The sequence below is a fragment of the Branchiostoma lanceolatum genome, chromosome 17, assembly GCF_035083965.1.
Source record: "Branchiostoma lanceolatum isolate klBraLanc5 chromosome 17, klBraLanc5.hap2, whole genome shotgun sequence".
Taxonomy (NCBI): Eukaryota; Metazoa; Chordata; class Leptocardii; order Amphioxiformes; family Branchiostomatidae; genus Branchiostoma; species Branchiostoma lanceolatum.
Window position 1 is genome coordinate 13,900,359 of NC_089738.1, and position 20,901 is coordinate 13,921,259.

Consider the following 20,901-nt stretch of genomic DNA (forward strand, 5'->3'; position numbering starts at 1 on the left):
CTTGTCACAACCAGAGGAAGATAAGTTTTTCAGTAAGCCTATAACTGGATAACAGTTTTCCCCATGACGACCCTACCGCACATGGCCAGGTGTCAATACCATGGACGAGCGCCCGGTCAGGACCCTTTCATCCTGATGACATCCCTGTACGTCCGTGATGAAGCATTCACCGGCCCGACCACTATCAGTGGACCAATAAAATGTAACGGTACTTTTTTTCGGCCTGACTCATCCTACCCATTCTAACACGCAATTGGTGATGCAACAATTGCGAAACTTCCAGTTGACACAAAGGGCTACACTTACCTCCTACAGCGTGTAAACCTTACTCAAGTGGAAGTTTAGAGTTAGGAATCAGTAAAGGGGTACAGATTGGTGATTCTCCAATTTTGTCCAGTTTGCCAGTTGAAGCGGTCGCCTGATGTGAGGTCGTGACCTCTCGGTTGGGTGGGGCCACCATGGGCCGTTGACAGGGCAAGACCTTTCCATGACCGTGGGTTTTTTGATGGCACCTATTGTTTCCCAAATGTGGTGATGGAGCAATAATGTCGGCTGATGTCAGCAACCAGTGTTCCATGATGACGACTTTATCCGAGCACTTTGATTACTACATGCATGGAGAGAAAACTTCCACCAAAAAAAGTCTATGTGACTGAAGTTTTAAATGGCCGGTAGTGATGTTCGATGTCAATGATGCTGTGCGCTTCTTACTCATCGCATACCAATAACTTTGAAGCCTAACATTCTCAGTCAGTAGAATACATTTCTGCCACCTACCATTTGACAGTGTACTTTGATCTGTGACTCCTCCTTTGCCGCCTGAGAATGGCCTGTCTTAGCCTGGGTGCCATCCGAGATTACTACCGGGGCTCCTGTGTTCACTACCCTGAAAAAATCTAAGTAGCAAGTGTAGGCACCCCGGTAGTAATTAAGGATGGCACCCAGGCTAGGCCTGTCTGACTCAGTGTGCTTTTATTGGTCTGGCCGACATTCCGCTAAAGCTGCCCAACTAGCCCAAAGATATTGCTACGAGTTTGCAGCTAACAGGTTTGGACATACCCCTTCTTTTATTACTTCTGTGGAAAAGAACGGTATTGTAAGAAGTTGGTGTACTTGTTTGTTTGTTTGTTTGCTTGCTTGTTTGTTTGTTGAATATTTGGCAGACTGCCAGGTCATAATGCCAAAATGGTATAACAGGATACTTGGAGAATTGGAAGTAAGTGGTTTGGCTTTGGTCAAATGTTGTAGACAGCCAGGATGACTCAGGGCTACACCCACACAGGTCCTAAGAGTTACCCATTTGGAGGATGTTTCATAATAGCATTTTTGTGTAGCTGGTATGTTTTGGCTTATTGATAAGACTGGTTTCTTCAAAATGTGGCCTCTTTGAATACAAAACCTGGATCTATCAAATTCTCCTCTGAAGGCTTGAACCTACCAGTTGCATGCAAATTCAGATCGTTGAAAGCTAGGTCAGGATTTGAACCCATAACCTTGCAGCTCAGACAGGGGATTGCTGATCACTAGACCAGAAAAAGTTACTGTTACAGTGCTTTTTTAATAACTCTCTAGCTGGGAGCACTTGGGGAAAATGTGTAATCATGGTTCATTTTAGAGACACATGCAATGTGTGCTTATCACATCTCATCATCAGAAAGGCTTCATGTTCAGAACGGCTGCTCCCCAGACAAATCAGTGATGTGTTACAAAAAAGGGGTGTATTCGGACATGACTGGGCTGACCTGGACATGCTCTGTCCAGCCAAGTGGAATGGGGGTTCCCCACGGAGGTGGCATCAGCACATCCTCACACCTGCCCTGGTCACACCCCACCGGTCCGCCTCTCTAATATCCACCCTAGCTCAGCAACGCAATCCTCTGATGAACCAATAATCCTCACACACAAGCAATAAAACATCTCCTCCAGGGCTGATGTTATCACAGTTTGTTACAGCTTTCGCTGATGATACTTGCCATGTTGATGAGTATTATACAGTTCGATATACATCCTGGCTTGCCTTAACTCTATCCATCAACCTTACTGTTTTGTACCAAATCTGTCCAACAATTGGATAACTCATGTTGCAAAGTAGAACTTTTCGATTGTGTAAGCTTGTGTAAATATTTTTCTTACCCTAAAAAGTTTATCAAAATTGTCAGACTTCTGAATACATTCCATTCCAGAGCACTATATAGTACAGTACATTCCATATGTACATACCATCAAAACAAAGTCATTTTCAACACTCACATCTATCTTCAAGTCTATAATGTAAACTAATGATCTAGTTGCACATTAATACACCATTCGCAGAGATAGCCAATTTCCAGACAAAAAAATCATCCTTTTTTGCCCCATCCATAAAACTGCATAATGACCCCATCCAGAGACAAAGGCAATATTACACCTCTGAATGACAAATTATGCAATAAAGCTTTGTCTACTCTAATGTTCTCTTCCAAGCCTCAAACGCACGTACAAACTCCCATCTTCAACCTATCCAATTCCCGAATATTGTAATGACTTGGGAAGAGGCGGGTAAAATAGGTCTTTCTGAAACTAATCCATGAAGTTTTCCTCTCCATTGATTGTTTCGGTACTGAATGGTTTTCACACAGTGACCTCAGAACATGGCTCAAGAGAACTTGTGGTATTTGATATGCTGTTACCCAGGGGTCCCAAGCATTTGCATGAATTTTATGAAATCCGTATGGATCTTATGAAAAGTGCACAAAGCATTATGCAAAACATACTATTAGATATTATGGAAAATGCAGTATCTTTATGCACGCCGAACAACCGCTGCCTGGGTCACATGACAAATAGGGTTATTGAAAATAGCGGCGTCGAGCTGCATCAATGGGAAAAGACTGCGTGATGCACTGAATAAAGCAAGAGTAGCTCACAGGCTACAAAATACATCTTTGTGGTGGAACACGCCCATTCAATGCTTCAAGTCTAAATATCCTGGGTAGAAACAGTTAAAGAAACATGCCTTCTCACAATGCAGTGGTTGGCCAGTTTGCTTATGTGTTTCCATCAATAGAATTTTTAGGTTTTGCATAGCTTCATGGGTTTTCAATGAGATTCATACGTTTTCGCATAGTGATATATGTGTTTTTCATAGAATTTGTGGGAATGGTTAGGCACTCATTACCTGGAAGGACCAAAGAGAGATCCACTTGTCTTATCCTACCCTGGTGGCAATAAACCTCTATCACTTTTGCCATCTAAATGGCAAAACTAGTAAACTTTGTCCTCGCTTATCGCACCTGTTTTGCACTTGGAATTCAACATTAGGGATAGAACCTATGCCACTTTTGTTTTAAGAGGTGTGGTGTGTTCTTCACTGATAAAGGAATGGCTTTCATTTTACATGCACAGGTTTACAATCATCTTTCTTAGTAGCGGCCCTGTTACGTTCCTCGTAGAACGTCAAAAGATTTTGATGTCGTAGAATTTTCAAGCAGGCTGGGACAGAACCAACCACAAACAACAGCTTTCTCCTAATCATGACTTTTGTACGACACATGTATGCAAAAACATGTATGTAGAAACTGAAACTAATTTGGAAGGACAGGAACTCCTTTCTGCAATGAATGACAAGACATTCTGGAGGACCAGCTTCTCTTGCTGCACCTCGTAAGAGGAGGAACGATGATGATGATGATGTATGCAATGACGAGACCGCCCTCAGTCTGTGTCGAAACCCCCCAAAAAACTGACCTCAAGTAGCACCAGGCAGTCGGAACGCACCGAAATGCCGCCATCTCGCGCGGCGCTGTGGGCTTCAGTTTATTTACAGCGCCGCTAGTTTGCTAGTACTACTAGTAAGTCTATATAATCTCCTGAATTGAGAGCCATTGAATCCTGAGTCTGATTTTTTTTCTTCTGCAAAATTGCAGATTGTTTAATTTTTCTTCTGCAATCTTGAAAATCTTTATGTAATTTGCAGATTGCAGACGGGTATTTCGAACGCTGCAAGTTATACAACATACATGCACAAAATGTATGTGACCTGACCCTAAGGACTGTAACCACATCAAGTGTCCTGCAAATTGATGGTTAGAGCACCATCGAGCAGACAGGGATTCGAACCCCTGACCTTGTGATCCAGAGACTGGATTGCTAACCATTAGACAATTGAATGCTAAATGATCTGTCTCTACACAGTCCAACAATACTTTGATGTTGAAAAACATCACACACTGCAGCTCAACCCCTTGCTGTAAGAAATTACTCCATTATGCCTTGAATCCATCCTTTTCTGTGACTGTCACACCCGTACCCATCTTCCATTACTCTAAAACTAGCTCATCACTCAACTACCAGTGAACTACCCTCTGCTATAGCGCTTGCACAACTGTGTGGCCCAAGGTCTATAGAAACGGTGATGGGCACCGCCCCAGACACAGAAAGGTGTGGGAAAGATTTTCTGAAACATCAATCAAAAATCTTCCATGTGTAAAAGGTCCAGACCCTGACACAGACCAAAAGTTTGGGTAAGCTCCCGAGGAAAGGTGGTCAGAGGACCGTCCCGCTGGATGACAAAGGTTAGCGATAAAGCCGAGACCCGATCTGGCACCCTCGGGTAGACTGATGGCCGTTTGTGGCCAATTTGGAAGGTGAAAAATCGAGAGCTCAGGTGCCCTGTCACAACCAATGGCTGGGCAGGATATCCTTGTGGGACTGGATTGCACCAGAGGAGCAATTGCGATAACAAATTCCATAACCTAACCATCACAAGCCACTTGGATCTTATCGCGAGGAAATTAGATAAAGTAGGGAAGTCGGTGTCCCTATCATAGAGTTTTAATTACCATGGATGTGTAGGAGATAAACGGGTGGGATTTGCATAACCCCTGATCCATCAGTACCACGGCCAGACTTTGATTGACAGCTATGCGGGACAACACTTTCCAAATTGCATCCGTGGACACCCCCTTGCCTCGGACTGATAGACCCAGGGGCCAAGAGTAGATCACAATCAGCAAAAGTCAATGGCAATTATGTGCAGCTCAACTACTCAATAATGGCATCTCCTTCCAATAATTGCAGCCCTCAGCCGAACGCATGTCCAGCCTGTGGTCATTATGCAGGACAGAGCCCTGAGAGACAACGGGGAAGGGATTTTTTATCATCCTCGATAGCTCACTCTTATCTCCAACCAGATCTCCTACCCTTTAATTGTAGCTGTTAGCACAATGTGGGGGAAATTCAGCCTGTCCAACACCCATACATCAGGGCCGACCCGATAGGCATATGTCTCATTGGCTCGATATTTTCGATCTAAACGAGCACAGATGGTGCCACCAGCAGTGTACACAAGTACTGCTGGCTTCCCGCCGTAGTTTGTGGTCTTATTGTTGTGGTTTTGTTAAATCTCCCGGTATGTGAAGGTCTTAGCAAAGGATAACTGCTCGAAACAACATTCTAAACCTCGGAATGTTAAGCACGACTTCAGGGCACGAAGTAGAAGCAACGATGCTCAATGAAACGGTCTCGGGACAACTGAAATGACTGAATTTTGTAAAGTAATGAAGAAATTGATTTGGGTAAAAGCGTAGGATATGAAGTACCACATCTTATTGGACTCGTGCCGTGTCCAACACGTCTTGCTTTCATGTACCGGGAACATGAATATTGATTCTTGCCGCCCATTGCTTTTGACGAGACACGGGGGAGCGATATCGGAAAGACGAGAAGTCCCCTTCTATTCATGTCATTACGTCAAGATTCATGGAAACAGCCAATTCCTTTGTTTTCCCTTCTTAGAAAATGACTGAACACAATAGATAAGACATTGTCATTACTCCTTGGTTCCTTTGTACTTCCTTACGAGTTAAGGGATGTAACCTGACACCTGCCAACTCAGGTGTGCCTCAAATTATTGTAATTGCCCAAGTGAGACTCATTAAGGTTAAAATGGTGTGAAATAATTATGTTTTAAGTACGTAAACATTAACGAAGGCTAAATCAGACGAAGAGCCACGTCTGCTCACTCACACCCTATCGTATAAGTCATACTTAATTCTAATATTGATACAGCACAAAGACTGATAGCTGTCAATGCACATTATGATTCATGCCCGTTATCCCAGGCTTTTCCGTGTAATAAGAACAAATACTCTGCCACCATTAATTATTGACATAATATGATTGACATTCATTTATAATAGATGTTGGCTGGCGGGGAGCTCGCAGCAGGACGGCCGCTAACGACGTATGACATGCTCCGGCCAGAATCTGTGAGGACCACGCTCTGCATACATACACAGCCTGCAGCCCTTTGAGAGGCTGTTTGTTGTAGAATGGTTCCACTGTCTTGCCTATGTACTGCTTACTGTATCATCAGTAAATGCAGAAACATCCAGAATACTGACAATGTAATATATATGTACTCATTTTGTGTCATTCAATGCAAAAATCATTTCAGTTCTTGCACAATGAAATCCTTTCATGCATGTCTATATTTACAATAAACATCAAGGCATACAAATTAAGCATAGTCGGTTTGGATACATAACAATATAACAATCAAAACATCCTAGTGTAAGGAATGTTCGACTACAAAACCGTAAACATTACTACAAATCTATCTCTACAAAGTACAATGTAATTGTTTCCTACACATAGAGCAATACAACAGCATACAACATCATCACAAAAATGTGGCATGTTCACAACTTTATAAATATACAACCAAGCATTCCATAGGATAGAAAGAATGAAAGAATGAAAGAATGAAATTTTGACTTACAGCATGGCAAAATTCGTGAGCTTGGCATTCCTCTAGCATGGATAGGTCCTGTAAATAAAACATGAACAAGGGTTAATACATGTTGTATTATCATGTATATGGAACACAAGCTTGAACACACACAAATCAGGGCTCTAAATTCATTTTTGGAAATAGGCGCACTGGTGCACCCAACCCAAAAAATTAGGTGCACAGAAAGAATTTTGGGTGCACCACATAGAATAAAGTTGAATGTCAGCTAAACATAATCACAAAGTTTAACGCTCTTAAGAACTTCAATCTGTAATTCTATAGCTACCACCTACTTTTTCTGATACCTACATTTAAAGAATATTCCGTGCACTAGTGTACAATAGTACCCGTATCCTATAGCCTAAAAAAAATATGTAAGTGCACTGGTGCACCCACAGTCAAAAATTAGGTGCACAGCTCCAATTTTGGGTGCACCCACTATTTTGAGCCCTGCGAATAAATGCTTTATTCATGTAAACCCTATCAAAAGTATAACACTATAAGAAACAAGCTCTGAATGGATACCCCTAAGAACTTGTGTGGGTATAGGCTGCCTTTCTACAACACTGGACCAAAGCCAAACCACTGACCTTCAATGCTCCAAGTACCGTATTACACCATTTTCATCTTAAAAACTACAGGCATCTGAGCATACATGCATTTTACAACCATCAACATAAAGTCACATTCATAAACCCAGTAGAAATTTGACTAAGAAACCCCACAACTGATTATTAATGTCAATGCCTGAATATGAAGATGAACAGTACTTGCAGGAAGTTTTGACAAACTGTTATTTGTGCCTATATCAATACAAATGTAATCACGCACATAGACACTGTCTCTGAACCACAAGGGAAATCATTCAGAGAAACAAGGCAAAGTCGTGACCTGTGAAGACAGATATTGAACTAGACTGGCCGTCATTTGCTTTAAGAGCAAATTCAGGATGTTTCGCCCATACTCCTCATGCAAGAAGTGGGCTGTCCAAAAATAACTCCTGGGCAAATCCAAGTTTCTGCATAATTTATGCAAATGAGGTCCTCATGAGCATAAGTTATGTCCAGGTGCTTGCACCTTTCCTACATGTACCTACATGTTGTCACGGTAAGGGAAATACAAGTTTATGCACGAATTATGCAAATGAGGTCGTCATTAGCATAATTCATGGCCAGGTGTGATCACCTTTGCTAACGGTACGTATATGTCAAATATAACATCCGTACCATGTAACATAAGGTACATATAACTTTCTGTAATACCATTAGTATAGGTACCCCCTGACATCTGCTTGGTTTTAAGTCCCAGAAAGGGGTGAGTGTAGGAGGGCTTATGTTACAGTATGACCTAGTTCTTGCTGGCCCCGACAGAAAATAACCAAAAATTGCATCAAAAAATTGCAAAATAAATCATTTTGAAGTAGTGTATGCCAAAAAAAATAATGGGGTCCTTTGGGTAAATATCCAATGCACAACTAAACCAAATTTCAGGTCCTCAGGTTTCAACACCACGGCACTGGAGGCCATAATGTGCGACTTTTGTCTGAAAATGACCAAAAAACCTCCATAAAATCATTTTAAAAACTTATATCAAAAAAAATTAAAAAGGGTCTAGAGGTATACACATACTCTACCTGCATACCAAATTTCAGCTTATTTGGTCGACGGACGACCGAGAAGAAGCGATTTGAAGATTTGACAGGAGAAGAAGAAGGAGAAGGAGAAGAAGAAGAAGGAGAAGAAACCTGACAAAAACAATATGTTTCGTTGGCGAAACATAATTGGCAAAACATAATGACAGATCGTCAGGAAAGTCTAGTTCAATATGTTTGGTCTCATAGTTTTACGAGGTTGTAACTGGAAATAAAGTGGACGACCCAATAGAATGGCCTGGCTATGAAACCTAAACTTGTTCCCAGGATGCCAGGTAGTAAATTCCATGAATTGGGGGATAAAATTTCATTACGGGCACACTGTTTTTATCCTAAAATGCTTTTCAATAGTGTGAGGTTAGGAAAACTACCAGATGTACAGTAAAAAAACCGAACAACTAGTACTAGAAGTAGCAGTCTTTATATCATATGTAAATTTGGAAGACGAGAGCACAAAAAGAACAATACCTAGTCTAAGACTCTTCACTTTGCCATTTAGAAAAGGAGGAAAGAAAATAGTTTTCAGACAAATTTATGGGATTCATCCACTAAATCCCACTAGGGGTATGCAGAGGATCCTAAAAGTTAAAATTGATACGAAGCAGGGAAAGAAAAAGTCTCTGCCTGGCCACCCCTCCTGATCCTTCAAATGGGACGATCCGTATCATTTTCCATACTGTCTTCCTGACATAGTTGACACTTCTTCCAGACACTTCCAGAGCGGATCGATTACAATTGGATTCCCGTAATAAAGGGCCACTTTGCCAAACCAAGTCAGCAATAATTGATAGACTTGTTTTCCCGGCCATCAAAAAATCATGACCCAGTATCTTGGGAGATGTCCTTAGGCAAAACAGCCGCTTGGGTCACTTAAAGATCTCTAACTTTCGTTTCCTCAAGTTTTCTCTCGATTTTGTTCCGTAAATAAAGTTCACTGAGCTATGTAAGGTGTGTCATCAACATAAAGACTACGTCTGGACCACAGATTTATCAAAATTCATTAATTTCAAGGGTAATTGAACTTTAGTTGTAGGGAATATGAACTTTTTGTCCAGTACATTAATTTTCTCGGATACACCGGCCTACACCAATTTACATGATAATTTTAAACATCTCATTTCAGTAGATGTTACTCATTCACGAAGCGTTCAAGCTCTTCATTTCTAACACCTAACATAGAAAGGATTTGGATTAGTGCAATTGTACTGGTATTCAGGACAAAAAATCACTGTTTATATTGTAAAAGACTGGAATGAAATTCATAAAGACAATTTACATTTATGTGTACTTTGGGGCTTTAATTCAGCAGGGACCCATAAAACTGCTCATGGACAAACAAAAATGAGTGATGTACCGTGGAAAAGGGAGATTTAAAGATAGACATATCTTTGTTCAAATAATGTATGTTTACAGAGAAAATCATTGCTTTTCGCACCGAAACTTCCTTTGTTGTGGGAAACCCACTAGCGTAACAACAATCAAACTGAATACATTATGCATATTTTCTTCTCCATTTCCGCGCATAATGGGAATATGGGTAGCAGTTAGGCAAAATTTTCATGTTTATCGTCACTAGATTGAGATTATTGAGCAATTTCAATTTTGTGTCAGGATTTCTCATATACTGGACAAAAATTCAAACACTTTGGCATGTGGAACTATCCTTAATTGTGCCTTTGGGAAATCCTGAAACTATAAGCATGTGGTCTATACTGAAGAATGTGAAATCCTCGGAATTATACATTATATGCTGATTATCACATACCATTTGGGAGTCCCATGCATTTAACTTTCGTGCAAAGTTATTCGAACTTCACTTTTTTGTGACTAGGTGCCTTATTCACACTGAACTATTGAAAGAAGATGATTCTTTTTCCAAGGAAGACACATTTCTTTACTTCCCTCTTTCCTATAAAAAAAAATGCAGAATGAATAGTCCGCTTGTGTTTTTTTCACTATGTTTGATTTGCACACTGCTTTGGCCACCAATGGGGAAAATACGTCTGTCTTTGAAGTGAACCAGAACTAGAAGGAGTAAGGCTAGCAAGTGAACGGGAATAGGTCACCCTAGCACATTTCTTCATTTCTTAGACCGGCATTGTTCTTTGTAGAAGAGCAGATATTTTTTCCCATATGTTAAACATATGCCTCTGTCCGTACATTTTAAACAAATCAGACGACATTGAATTGGGTGCTCTGCGTTACTCTAACACTGTCCCAAACTTGAACTTGGTTGGGAAGGAAATCCGAATTACACACTAGGTCAGGGGGAGGAGAGAGCTATTACTTTGACCATGCTGTGGGAGTGTTGCCCCAGGACATATCCATTAGAAAGCCAATTTCAATTCTAGTGTTATGTGAATCATCATCATTCATCAATTTCAAAAAACTGTCCCAGGCCATATATGAAATATGAAGCCCACAGAATCAACTAAGCCAGGTTAATGGTAGATACGAGGTAGTTCTGTCTAGATTAATAAGTTCCGTTGAAATGTGTATTAATATTAGGCCTTACTTCACCTTTCTGCAGGCTGAAACAATAGTACTGTAAGGGGAAAGTTTGCAGTTGTTTTATGTTCATGTTTGTGCAGTGACCTCCTCACTTTGAACTTAAAAGCACTGTAAAATGTTTTGTTCTATCTTCTGCTCTCCTAGTCCCCCTTGTTTCAAACGCAAACATTCTATTTTTTGTCTACCACAAAATCAAATCCTGCGAACATTTCGCATTTTACCATATTTTGGCCATTTTTCTGTCAGTAGAAAGATCACGCAGAGATTAATATCGATATCGCGATAGGTATTCCTGGCCTTTCATATATCATCTCTTTGCAATGGTAAAATGAATGGTTCCGTTGACAAGGTTTTATTCATTATCATGTCATCAGCCACACACTCATCACCAAACGCAGGACACAATGAACAAAAGATTGTCCCGAAAATGTGACCAAACGAGAAGACCAGCTGCAACGACTCTTTTCCCCATGGAAACGAGGTTTACTTTTCCTCCCCATCCAGCTCTGCGTATGAAAGGCGACTTCTCTTCGCAAACTTGGACACAATGCTTACCTTTAGACGGTTGTAAGCTGTGCACATGTAAATATATGTATGTCGGTACAATTGATATTTTGTACAAAGAGAGCCTTTTGCCCTTAGATCAAAGTCTGAATTCATCCTTTCTATCCTAATTTTGCTAAGGAGCTGTCTGAAGTGTATTGTGGCCACAAGCACTCCTTCTTCCATATTGTTCCATCTTGCGTTCATCTGGACAAGACAATAAACCTCATTTGTCAGCCTCTGTTCCCGCAAAATCTGAATTTCATGTCCGTTTTAATCCCATTTCACAAGAGGAAAAAGGATTACAGTGGAGATGGGGTTTAAACCTGTAGAGGTAATGGCCTACATGTCACTGCCAGCTGATCCACTCCCTTCTGATTTCCATATCTAATAAACCACGACCAAACCAACACCCCCCATAATTAGTGTATAATGCAAGAGCTCCTCTAACACCCTCTTCTGCACAGCCTTCCTCCTTTAAGGGCCACCAGCCCTGTTTGGTGCTTAACGTAACAAAGGAAATGGGCTTGGCATGGTTAAGGGCTTGGGTGACCACCCAACAATGACATGTACAGCTTGTCAGCACCTATATCCGTTGGCTTGTTTGTCATTGGGAGGGAGGGGAATATTCTGTCTTTCCTGGTTCATCAGCGAGAGGCGGGTAAAGGGCAAGTGGATATTTGCCAGTGGTAATAAAAGTGGCATTCATCTTCGCAGCTTCGCAGGGCAGCAGCTAGGGCCGAATCCATCATTAGCTCTGCTGTTTTTAGGCCAAGGACCTTTGTATGTCGTATGTAGAACATGGGGAGGGGGGCGGCCGACCGTACGTGTGGCGAAGAAATTCAAAACTAGCGTCGCACAATGGATAATTTCACAGTCTGAACTTGAACTGCGGCGCGTCCCCTCGTGGGAGCAGTGGAGGCTAATTGGTATTCACATTGCGTGTGAAGGAAAGTGAATGAAAGAGGCTAACGTTTCAGAACCAAGAACATCCTTAAAAGCGTGCTACGATCTGTTTTTGATTCCGAAGGAAAATGTTTACGCAACAACCTACATTGGCGTAATGGCTGATTAGCAGCGAAACAAACTGTTTTTTCTGCCAACCTTACCGGGTGTAACGGATATCCAAAGGAGGTTTAGTGCTTCCTGTGGCTCTATAGTTGGTGGCAGTAGCATTGTATTTCAGCCTGTGTTGCAAGTACAATGGCTAAACATAACTTTCAAACTGCCGGTATCCTTTACACAAAGAACTGATCGTATGTCCCTCTTATTTAGGACACACACCAAAGTTATCTCTCCTAAGGGACCAGAAACAAGTTCACTATCAACAATGGTTTGGCTATCGGTTTCACATATAATAACGTGGGAGTAAAACATTTCCTGTAGTTGAACATTTTGGGCAAGATTTCTGACAAATTGGTTCCGATACTTATCTTTGAGAATGGCCTGAAGGAATGAAATGTGTGTCAGGCTGAAAGAACAGTATTAAGTGCTAAAATCGACTCTGTTCTTGGGGGATTTGAGGTCCCACATTAACGTTAAAGAATACCCTTGCACGCGATCAGGCATCCCTGCCAATCCTGTGGTTTTGTAAGCCGTCGAAAGAATTTGGTAATACTCCCTGCATGTTTGGCCCACAGGGTGCGAATAACAGCAGTTATATTGGAAAGGTCTTGGCATGAAGACTGGCAAATTAGGTTGCGTGAGGCCTGCATATTGATACACGTCTCAAACTAAGCAGTTGGGAAGAAAAATCAATGTTAAGTCAATAGCGCTGTCATCGAGAGATGGCGCTACCTAGCCATGAATAAAAATGACCGCCACAATGGCAAATGAGAGCGGACAAACTTGTCCACAAGAAGAAAGGCCATCACAACGCTTCAACTATCCCCTACTCGCATCATGTATTATTGATAAAAAGGGGAATTTATTTCCATCAAGGGTAAATGTGCTTTATCTTACTGAGTAATTCCATGACATGTTAATCTAGTTTGATACTGTTAATGTGACTCCCTCTTGCACACATTTGTTTACACAACAATGCCACTGTCCACACCAGGGAATGGTGGTACTCAAACTTATCAGGAAAGTCAACAAACAGTACAAGGCTGCAGAGATAGGACAAAGCTACTTAATGTTAATGAAGTATAGGACTTCTCTGTCCTTCAAAATGTGTGTTTTGCCTTTCCATATCTATTGGCTCTGCATATAAATTCTGCTATGAAAATTAATAGTATTCTGGCCACGATTTGAATCTAAATGTACAATCTCCAAGGCGTTGAGAAATCACATGAAAAATTGATATCCAAAGTTGGTAAAGGATGGCCTTGTGACATTTCAAGATTGTGACAGGACATCCCGTGCAATTTCTATCTTCAGGCCACCAGTGAAGCTATGATGTTAAGTTTTATTGCTTTATGGGAATTAATCATGTACAAATGTATTTGAATCATAATCTGGCATGTTATGGGAGTGATCTTGATCTCATAAATGCTTGGAACATACAGCATACATGTTGTAATGTCGTGAGACTTAGAGCATATGCGTGTACGAGTAAAAGATCATTCTAGCATTTAAAATTTTACAGCAATAGTCAAGACCAGTATAACAGGAGACATATGCATATCCTGTGCAAGGTACATGTACCATCATAGCATTTGTGTTAAACTGGCTTATACAGCAGAAAAAGGGACCAACACTCTTTCATCTTTCTTTCAGAAGATACAAATCTAAGGTTAACATAATGCATTTACTTCTGTCATGTCTTCGACAGAACAAAGTTGATTTTAAGTCCAGATTGTCTATAGATGTTGACAGGTAAACAAATGTATGTCATCCTTTCAAAACAAAGGAACAAACTAAGGTAGCACAATCTCCCCAAATAGTTTGCTTTGACTAAGGTCTTTGGTCAACTTAGAATATTGCTAGATTCTTGGCTGATGAGCTAAACAACCTGTCAGGCCTTATACAAACAAACACTGGCTTGACTAGAGTCAGTCACCAAAAATAGTGATGACAACAGAGCACACACAACTCACGATAACATCGTCCAGTTTAGCAGACAGCAAAACACTTCCATAAAAAATGGCAAGAATATGGGCAAAATTCAAGTTGCAGATATGCACAAAATAGCAGTTCCTTTAAAACGGTGCACCTGTATTTTAATCCAATTCAATTCCTATTGTTCAAAATGGTCAGAGACCCCCCATGTGCATTACCTTTCTTTCAATCTTTTTGCTTTCATCTTTCTGGAACAATCTTTTATCTCCAAGCAGATGTCTGAAGTTAAAATCGACATCTTGACACAGAAGCCTGTCATGAGCCGAAAAACTTTTCTTTTTTCTTTCCGAAGAAAAACATCCAACGGCTTAATGGAAATGTGCATTTCTTATTGTCCGTCTCATTACAGTGGGGGACTGGAGTTCTTTTCAGCGAGCAGACGTTCCTTTACAATGGCAAATGGGCTAACAAAAGGCTCATTGTGGCCTCTGTTATTAAACCCCAGAGAATAAAGTACCACTACTTTTGGCGTATCTCAATTTCATACCTGTCCATCATTTATTTTACTCGCTACTTGGTCAAAAAAAACTTCGACATTGCAAAGAAATATCGAAAATTCTAGGAAAAGTTTAATCGAAGTTGGATTGAAAAACATGGCAACGCCGTGGTTTCCACAAAGGGGTGGAAAACAGCCGACAGATTGCACCATTGCAATGCTGATTAGGTTTTTGACCGGTGTCAAACATTTGGAATACAAATTGTTCTTTGTGATGAATGGGTTTTGGGGATTGGGATGGTTTTCTCCAAGGACTTTTCCACATGAGAAATATTATGAAAAATATGGTAAGCCAAAGTTGGTCGAAAGTCTAAAGGGAAAATTGTCTATTTTGTTAATTTCCAAGCTGATGTAAGGATTCGGTTTAGTCTTTGTGCTTTAAACATGTTTTTGCGGCATATTCTTTTAGTAGTGCACCTCTTTTTAGTCTTCGCCTTCTCCTAATATTTTGTCATAATAAGCACTTGTTTGGTATCTTGGCGACGACACCTCTTTGTCTTTCTACGTAGAACTTTGTTATTTCTTAAAACTTAAAGATTACAGTATCTTAAAGGCACCCAGAGCACTTTATGTGGCTTCAAACTCAAATTAAAAAACTCCAGTTTTTAGCCATTTCTACACATAGTAAGTTTCAATAACACTATACCATTACATATCGATATTCAAGGAGCAAAGATGCGATGTCGCTGTGTGTTGAGCACTCAAAAAAAATCCAAGCGCTGTCAGCGCCGCCGTTTTTGTTCTCAAATTTTCCGACTTCTTGGAACGTGACGTCCCGTCGCCGGAACTTGCAGAGAACTGACCGTTCCAGTCGAACACAGGAATAACGCACAAGTACATGAGAGACGGACTTGGTAGTAGTTGGCAATGTGTTACGTAAGCTCCGTCCCCTTGAGTGCCCGAGATATTTTCTTTTTCATTTCGTTTTTTTCTTGGGTATTCATGTAGCCAATGCAGTGAGATATCTGTCCCAGATATGCATTGTCATTTCTGCTTGTCATTTCTGTCCCACTAGCGCTGTTTTTGACGGAGGTGTTCCAAATAGAACAGGGGGTTCTATATGGTGTTCGACGGGAACGGTCCATTACCGACGAAAAAACCGTTTTGAGTTCTGTTTCAATCTAATTACACTAGGCGCGTGAAACTAAAGGGGTCATTGTGTAGCTTATTTTCGCGTGGCTTTTGAGCGCTTGTGACATGTAATCATCACGCAAATGTGGTAAACAGTGGCATTAAATGACAATGTCATAAAGATTACAGCAACTAGAATATTTCCAATTTTCAAGCCACATAAAATGCTCTGGATGCCTTTAAGACATACTCTCTACCACATATGGGAGGTATAGAAGTTAATTCACACCGGAAATCACAGCTTGACCGAGTTGTGAAGTGGGGGAAACCACACAAGATAAGCCCAGCATAAACCATCGATTGGCAACTACCCTCTACAGCAGACGACAGAACCACCGGTCGACCAGGTGACGTTGCTACCGCCTGTGGCAGTGAAAGTGCTCGGGACCCCCGGTAGGCTCCCCGATGCCCTACCTGCAGCGGAATTTTACGAACACACGACGGGGTCCCGTGGATATCCTAACCACATTACATCAACAGTTCAGTCCCAGATACATCGGTATACACCTTACAATTTACAGACTGGCTCGATCTTTCCTACCGCCGCCATGTGCTATGCTGGCAGGCATTCAAACTGAACCAACCGGTCCATGTTGGAACATTACGGGATGGTACTCACGTGCAAAGACAGGCATTTGGAAGCGCATCGCGCCCGGACGAAGGCCGGCGATAACTCCTGTCCACCCCCGGTAGCAAGCTGAAGGAGCACCCCGATCAGCACCCCTGTCCCGATCCGCGGCATGGTGAGGAGACGGACGGAGGGGGAGGGTGACGCCGGCGGAGGGAGTGCGCTAGGAGCCGGCCAGGCAGACGGGGAGACCCGCTGGTGGTGAAACCGATCACTTCAAAACAACCCGGCCTTCTGATTGGTCCACAGATACAGTGGGCGTGGCTCTTTGTCTTATACACCTATCAACTTACCACGCCAAGCTTTATGTTAGGACAGGTAAAACACACTTTAACCCATCTATTCCATTCCAAATATATTTAGCAAAGCAGTATTTTCACTTTCGTCACGTTTTTAAAGGTTTGTCAGCATCATAATATCGCCCACGCTGTCGTTCTTTCGTTCGGCGGACATGCTATTGATGATCTGATCATTGATAGGCGCAGAGTAGACGCTGTCTGCCTTGGAGGCTTTTTCTGGTGTAAGTTTTGCTCGTAAACAACTTAGCTGAAAGAAGAGCGGGGTCGTTTTACGTAAAGGGATAGCCGGAGCTATTCAGCTGACTGTTAAAGGGACGGCACGGTTTGAACATGAAAACATGTGAGCGGGCAAACGTCGTTAGGAAAATGCCAAGGGCGAAGTGGGCAATGAACGTTTCCACGACAAGCGAATGAACATGACTGCGAATTCATCAGTGTCAATTCTGATGGTTATCGCGACCTTTTCGTTGATTGAGGGCAATAGGCACCTTGGTGGGACTTAATGAAAAGCACAGGCAGGCTCAGAAGGTGTCAGAGTACAACCGAAGTGCAGTTATCTTTTATGAAAGCGTTCTTTATTGTTTTCTTGGTAGTTAGTAGTTACCGCAAACTTTCATATATGTAAGAGAACTGCCGGTAACACTTTTCTTAACGCTACAAGATGAGAAAGAAAGAAACAGACAAATAAAATTTACGTTTCTCTTTTTTTTCTGTCCCATTTTATTCTTGATTTCAAACATTCGAAGTGTGTGTTTAGAAATGTAAGACATACAACATTATGAATGTAAACGCATTGTAAAACTGTAAGATGTGTTAGCATAGATTTTACAATGAACGCATTGCTGGGTACATTCTCCAGGGTAAAGACTTAAAATACATCATACAAGCTGTTCTGAGATGATCTAGCAAGTAACAAGAAGAAGAAATATTCTTCAGATCTCTTTTCAGATCCCCCGACAACGCGTTCAAACTTAGATTTTCACATAGCAAGGCGGCAAAGACAGCCACTGCCGTGAAGCGAGCGTTGTCCCCCTTTGTTTTGAAGTGCGTAAGTGCACCTTGTGTTCTTCTTTCTCTCCGCACCTTTGAGGCCCAGTCTTCCAGAACGCACGAGGGTTCGGTCTGTGCAGTGGGTTCGTGGGGGACTTCCAGTGACAAATATGGTAACACTCCCCAGCAACGGGAGGGGCGATCCAGTACACTTTCAACTGGGTCTTCAAGCCCTTCGAGTTGAATGAAATTAATCTCATTGGAACGGCTTACGCGATAATGTTGATTCTTTGTACAAAACAGACCTGAGACCATGTGTTACATTGAATTCGTGTTCCTTTCTGGCAAGGTTGGTGAGAGTGGCGATGTAGAATTACGACCCCTTTGTATATTTCTCGAATAGTCCCCCCAAAAGAGCCTAAGAAAAACAGGCCAAAGCGTTCCCCTTCTCAGGACTTGTTTGTCGGCTTCACTCTGACCAATCAGCGCGCTGGAAAGGGGCAAGCCCGGACAAAAAAACTCCGCCTGGAAGTCAGGTGGGCTGGAAAGAAAATACCTGTCCAGGTGGCGGCACCTTTGATCTAGTACCTGTGCGGTGTGAAAACAGGGGAGGTCCAGTCATTTCCTAATGATGGGGTGTTGCTAATTTACACCCTACTGTCAGATGACTCTCTGCAACGATACATCAATCTAACAAACCTTGCTTGTAAATTACAACACAACGGGGAAACACAAACAGACAGACATAGATAAAAAAAACTTTTTCGACGACTCGTCGACACTAGGAATCAACAATGATTTGTCCCCAAGTAGATGGGGGGTCGGGGGTTGTCCCCTTTCACGGCAGTGGAAATTTCCAGGCGTGGTGGGGAACGCCAAGGTGCCAACCGAACAGGTGGTCGGACGTGCAGTTAAAAGCGACCTCTTGAGACCAAATGGCGAACTGCACAGATACGTGGTCTGCATTCTGAACACAACCTCCTGCTGTCACCATGTGCACCATCAAGAAAATGGAGAGAGATACCGGCAAAACGTTTGAACTGTGAATGGATTAAAAAGAGTTAAAAGAACACAACGGTCTTTGTGCTTTCACTCTTTGTTGTGGTTCATAGCACATGTTTGACGTTCAACCACCTGTTTCAAAAGTGCTTTGCTAGTATATCATAGGCGTTATTCAAACCATCACATTCCGTAGATAGCGAGGAGGACAATATAAACTTTTCCCGACTAACTCGATTCATGTGATCCATGACAACCGGCTGTCAGAAAATGGGCAATCGGCAAAACGTTACTACGTTCTACTGTCCTACCGTCCCAACATCTGCTTGCAGACCACGAAGTCCTTGGTCAGGGTAATCGCGCACCTAACGATCACTGTGCGTACTGCAGTTGATAAGGGCTCACTGCAACGACATTACACTTGACTATCGCTTCAGAAGAAAGAGGGAAGAAGTGAATAACTAGTCTCTACCGGGCTTCTTAATGGCCAAAGTGTAGGTCGATGAAGGTTAGACATCCAGGTAATACGTTACGCCAAATAACTGTTACTCAAGCAACTGGATATGGTTTTGGAAACGGTCAGACGTTTCAAGTAGCATCCACTCCTTGACGAAAAGTAGTGAATGCTACTCGGAAACGTCTGACCGTTTCCAAAATCATATCCAGTTGCTTGAGTAACTGATTTGGTGTAACTTCGTAGGTCGGCAACTCCTCTGGCAAGTTATTTAGCCCATTTGGCCAATTTCTACTATTTTGCAACAAGCCAAGCGGTCTGATAAAGACTAGTGAAAAACACGGAAAGGCCATATGGAGGGAGACAATCGCAATAATTTAATGTGGTCAGTTTGTATACTGTTGCATATTTTACCTCGCTCCCTCACTCGCTCGATAGCTCTCACTCACTCACTCACTCACTCACTCACTCACTCACTCATTCACACTCATTCATTTACATAATCATTCATTCAATCAACCAATCAATGTTTAACACACATACCATCACTCGGACAAATATCATTGTTAAAACGGTGGCGGCGAAGCCTGTATACGAGGCCAAGTCGTCCTCTTTACCCAGTGGATAACTCTCCGGGCCAACCAGTTTTCACACAAGAAAATGTGGAAACCGTCAAGTCACAAGAACAAGGCCTGACTGTTTCACAAGCGTCAGGTGGTTCCACGGGTTTTGTCAGGGCAGAATGCCGGGCATACAAGCAAACATGGAGCGGGAAATCGAATTGGGTCAAAGCCAAAACACTGCTCGGGGTACGCTGACAGTGGTCGTCATGGTAACGGGGTCCTTTACACAACTGGACACTGTTTTTTTGTCGTCCATCAGAGGGCCGATGTGCCTAGGCCTAGAAAATAAATGTTGTGTTTCCGGTTACCCGACTGATCCTAGCAATAACCTGCCGACTCTAACCCTCTGGGGGTCTACTGCTGGCATTAGGGACACGAAATGTTCGACATCTGTCTCATGATCTGAGTTATCGAATTCAAAACATATTTTCTGTATTTCACACTCTGTTGATTTAAGAATGTTTAGTAAACATTGTACTTCTTTATTCAGGTTTGTGCTTGTACGTTGCATATCTGTATAATCACAATATGATGTTGAAAATAAGGGTGTCCGGTTTTATATTTTTGTTCAACTCTATTTCTTGGTTGACTTCGGCCTAGATCTGAAAAAAAAAATGAGAAAAAGAACATTTCTACCTACCGACCCTAATTTCGTCACGCCCGTGTAAAATCGGAAACACAACATTGATTTTCCAAGGCCCTTTACAAAGTTCTCATTCGTTAGCAAAGGTCATTCACCTTTCG

The 20,901-nt window shown here is 41.9% G+C and overlaps 1 protein-coding gene across 1 annotated transcript in view; it reads right to left on the reverse strand.

Annotated features, from left to right (window-relative positions):
* Positions 1-17,233, reverse strand: part of LOC136423441 (anosmin-1-like) — a 62,568-nt gene extending 45,335 nt beyond the window's left edge. Inside the window, exons 1-2 of the mRNA XM_066411584.1 lie at positions 16,784-17,233; positions 6,761-6,808 (exon numbers count right to left, since the gene is read on the reverse strand). Of these exons, the coding sequence (XP_066267681.1) occupies positions 6,761-6,808; positions 16,784-16,906 (171 nt within the window). The 5' untranslated portion in view covers positions 16,907-17,233. The remainder of the gene's footprint in view (positions 1-6,760; positions 6,809-16,783) is intronic.
* Positions 17,234-20,901: the final 3,668 nt, after the last annotated feature.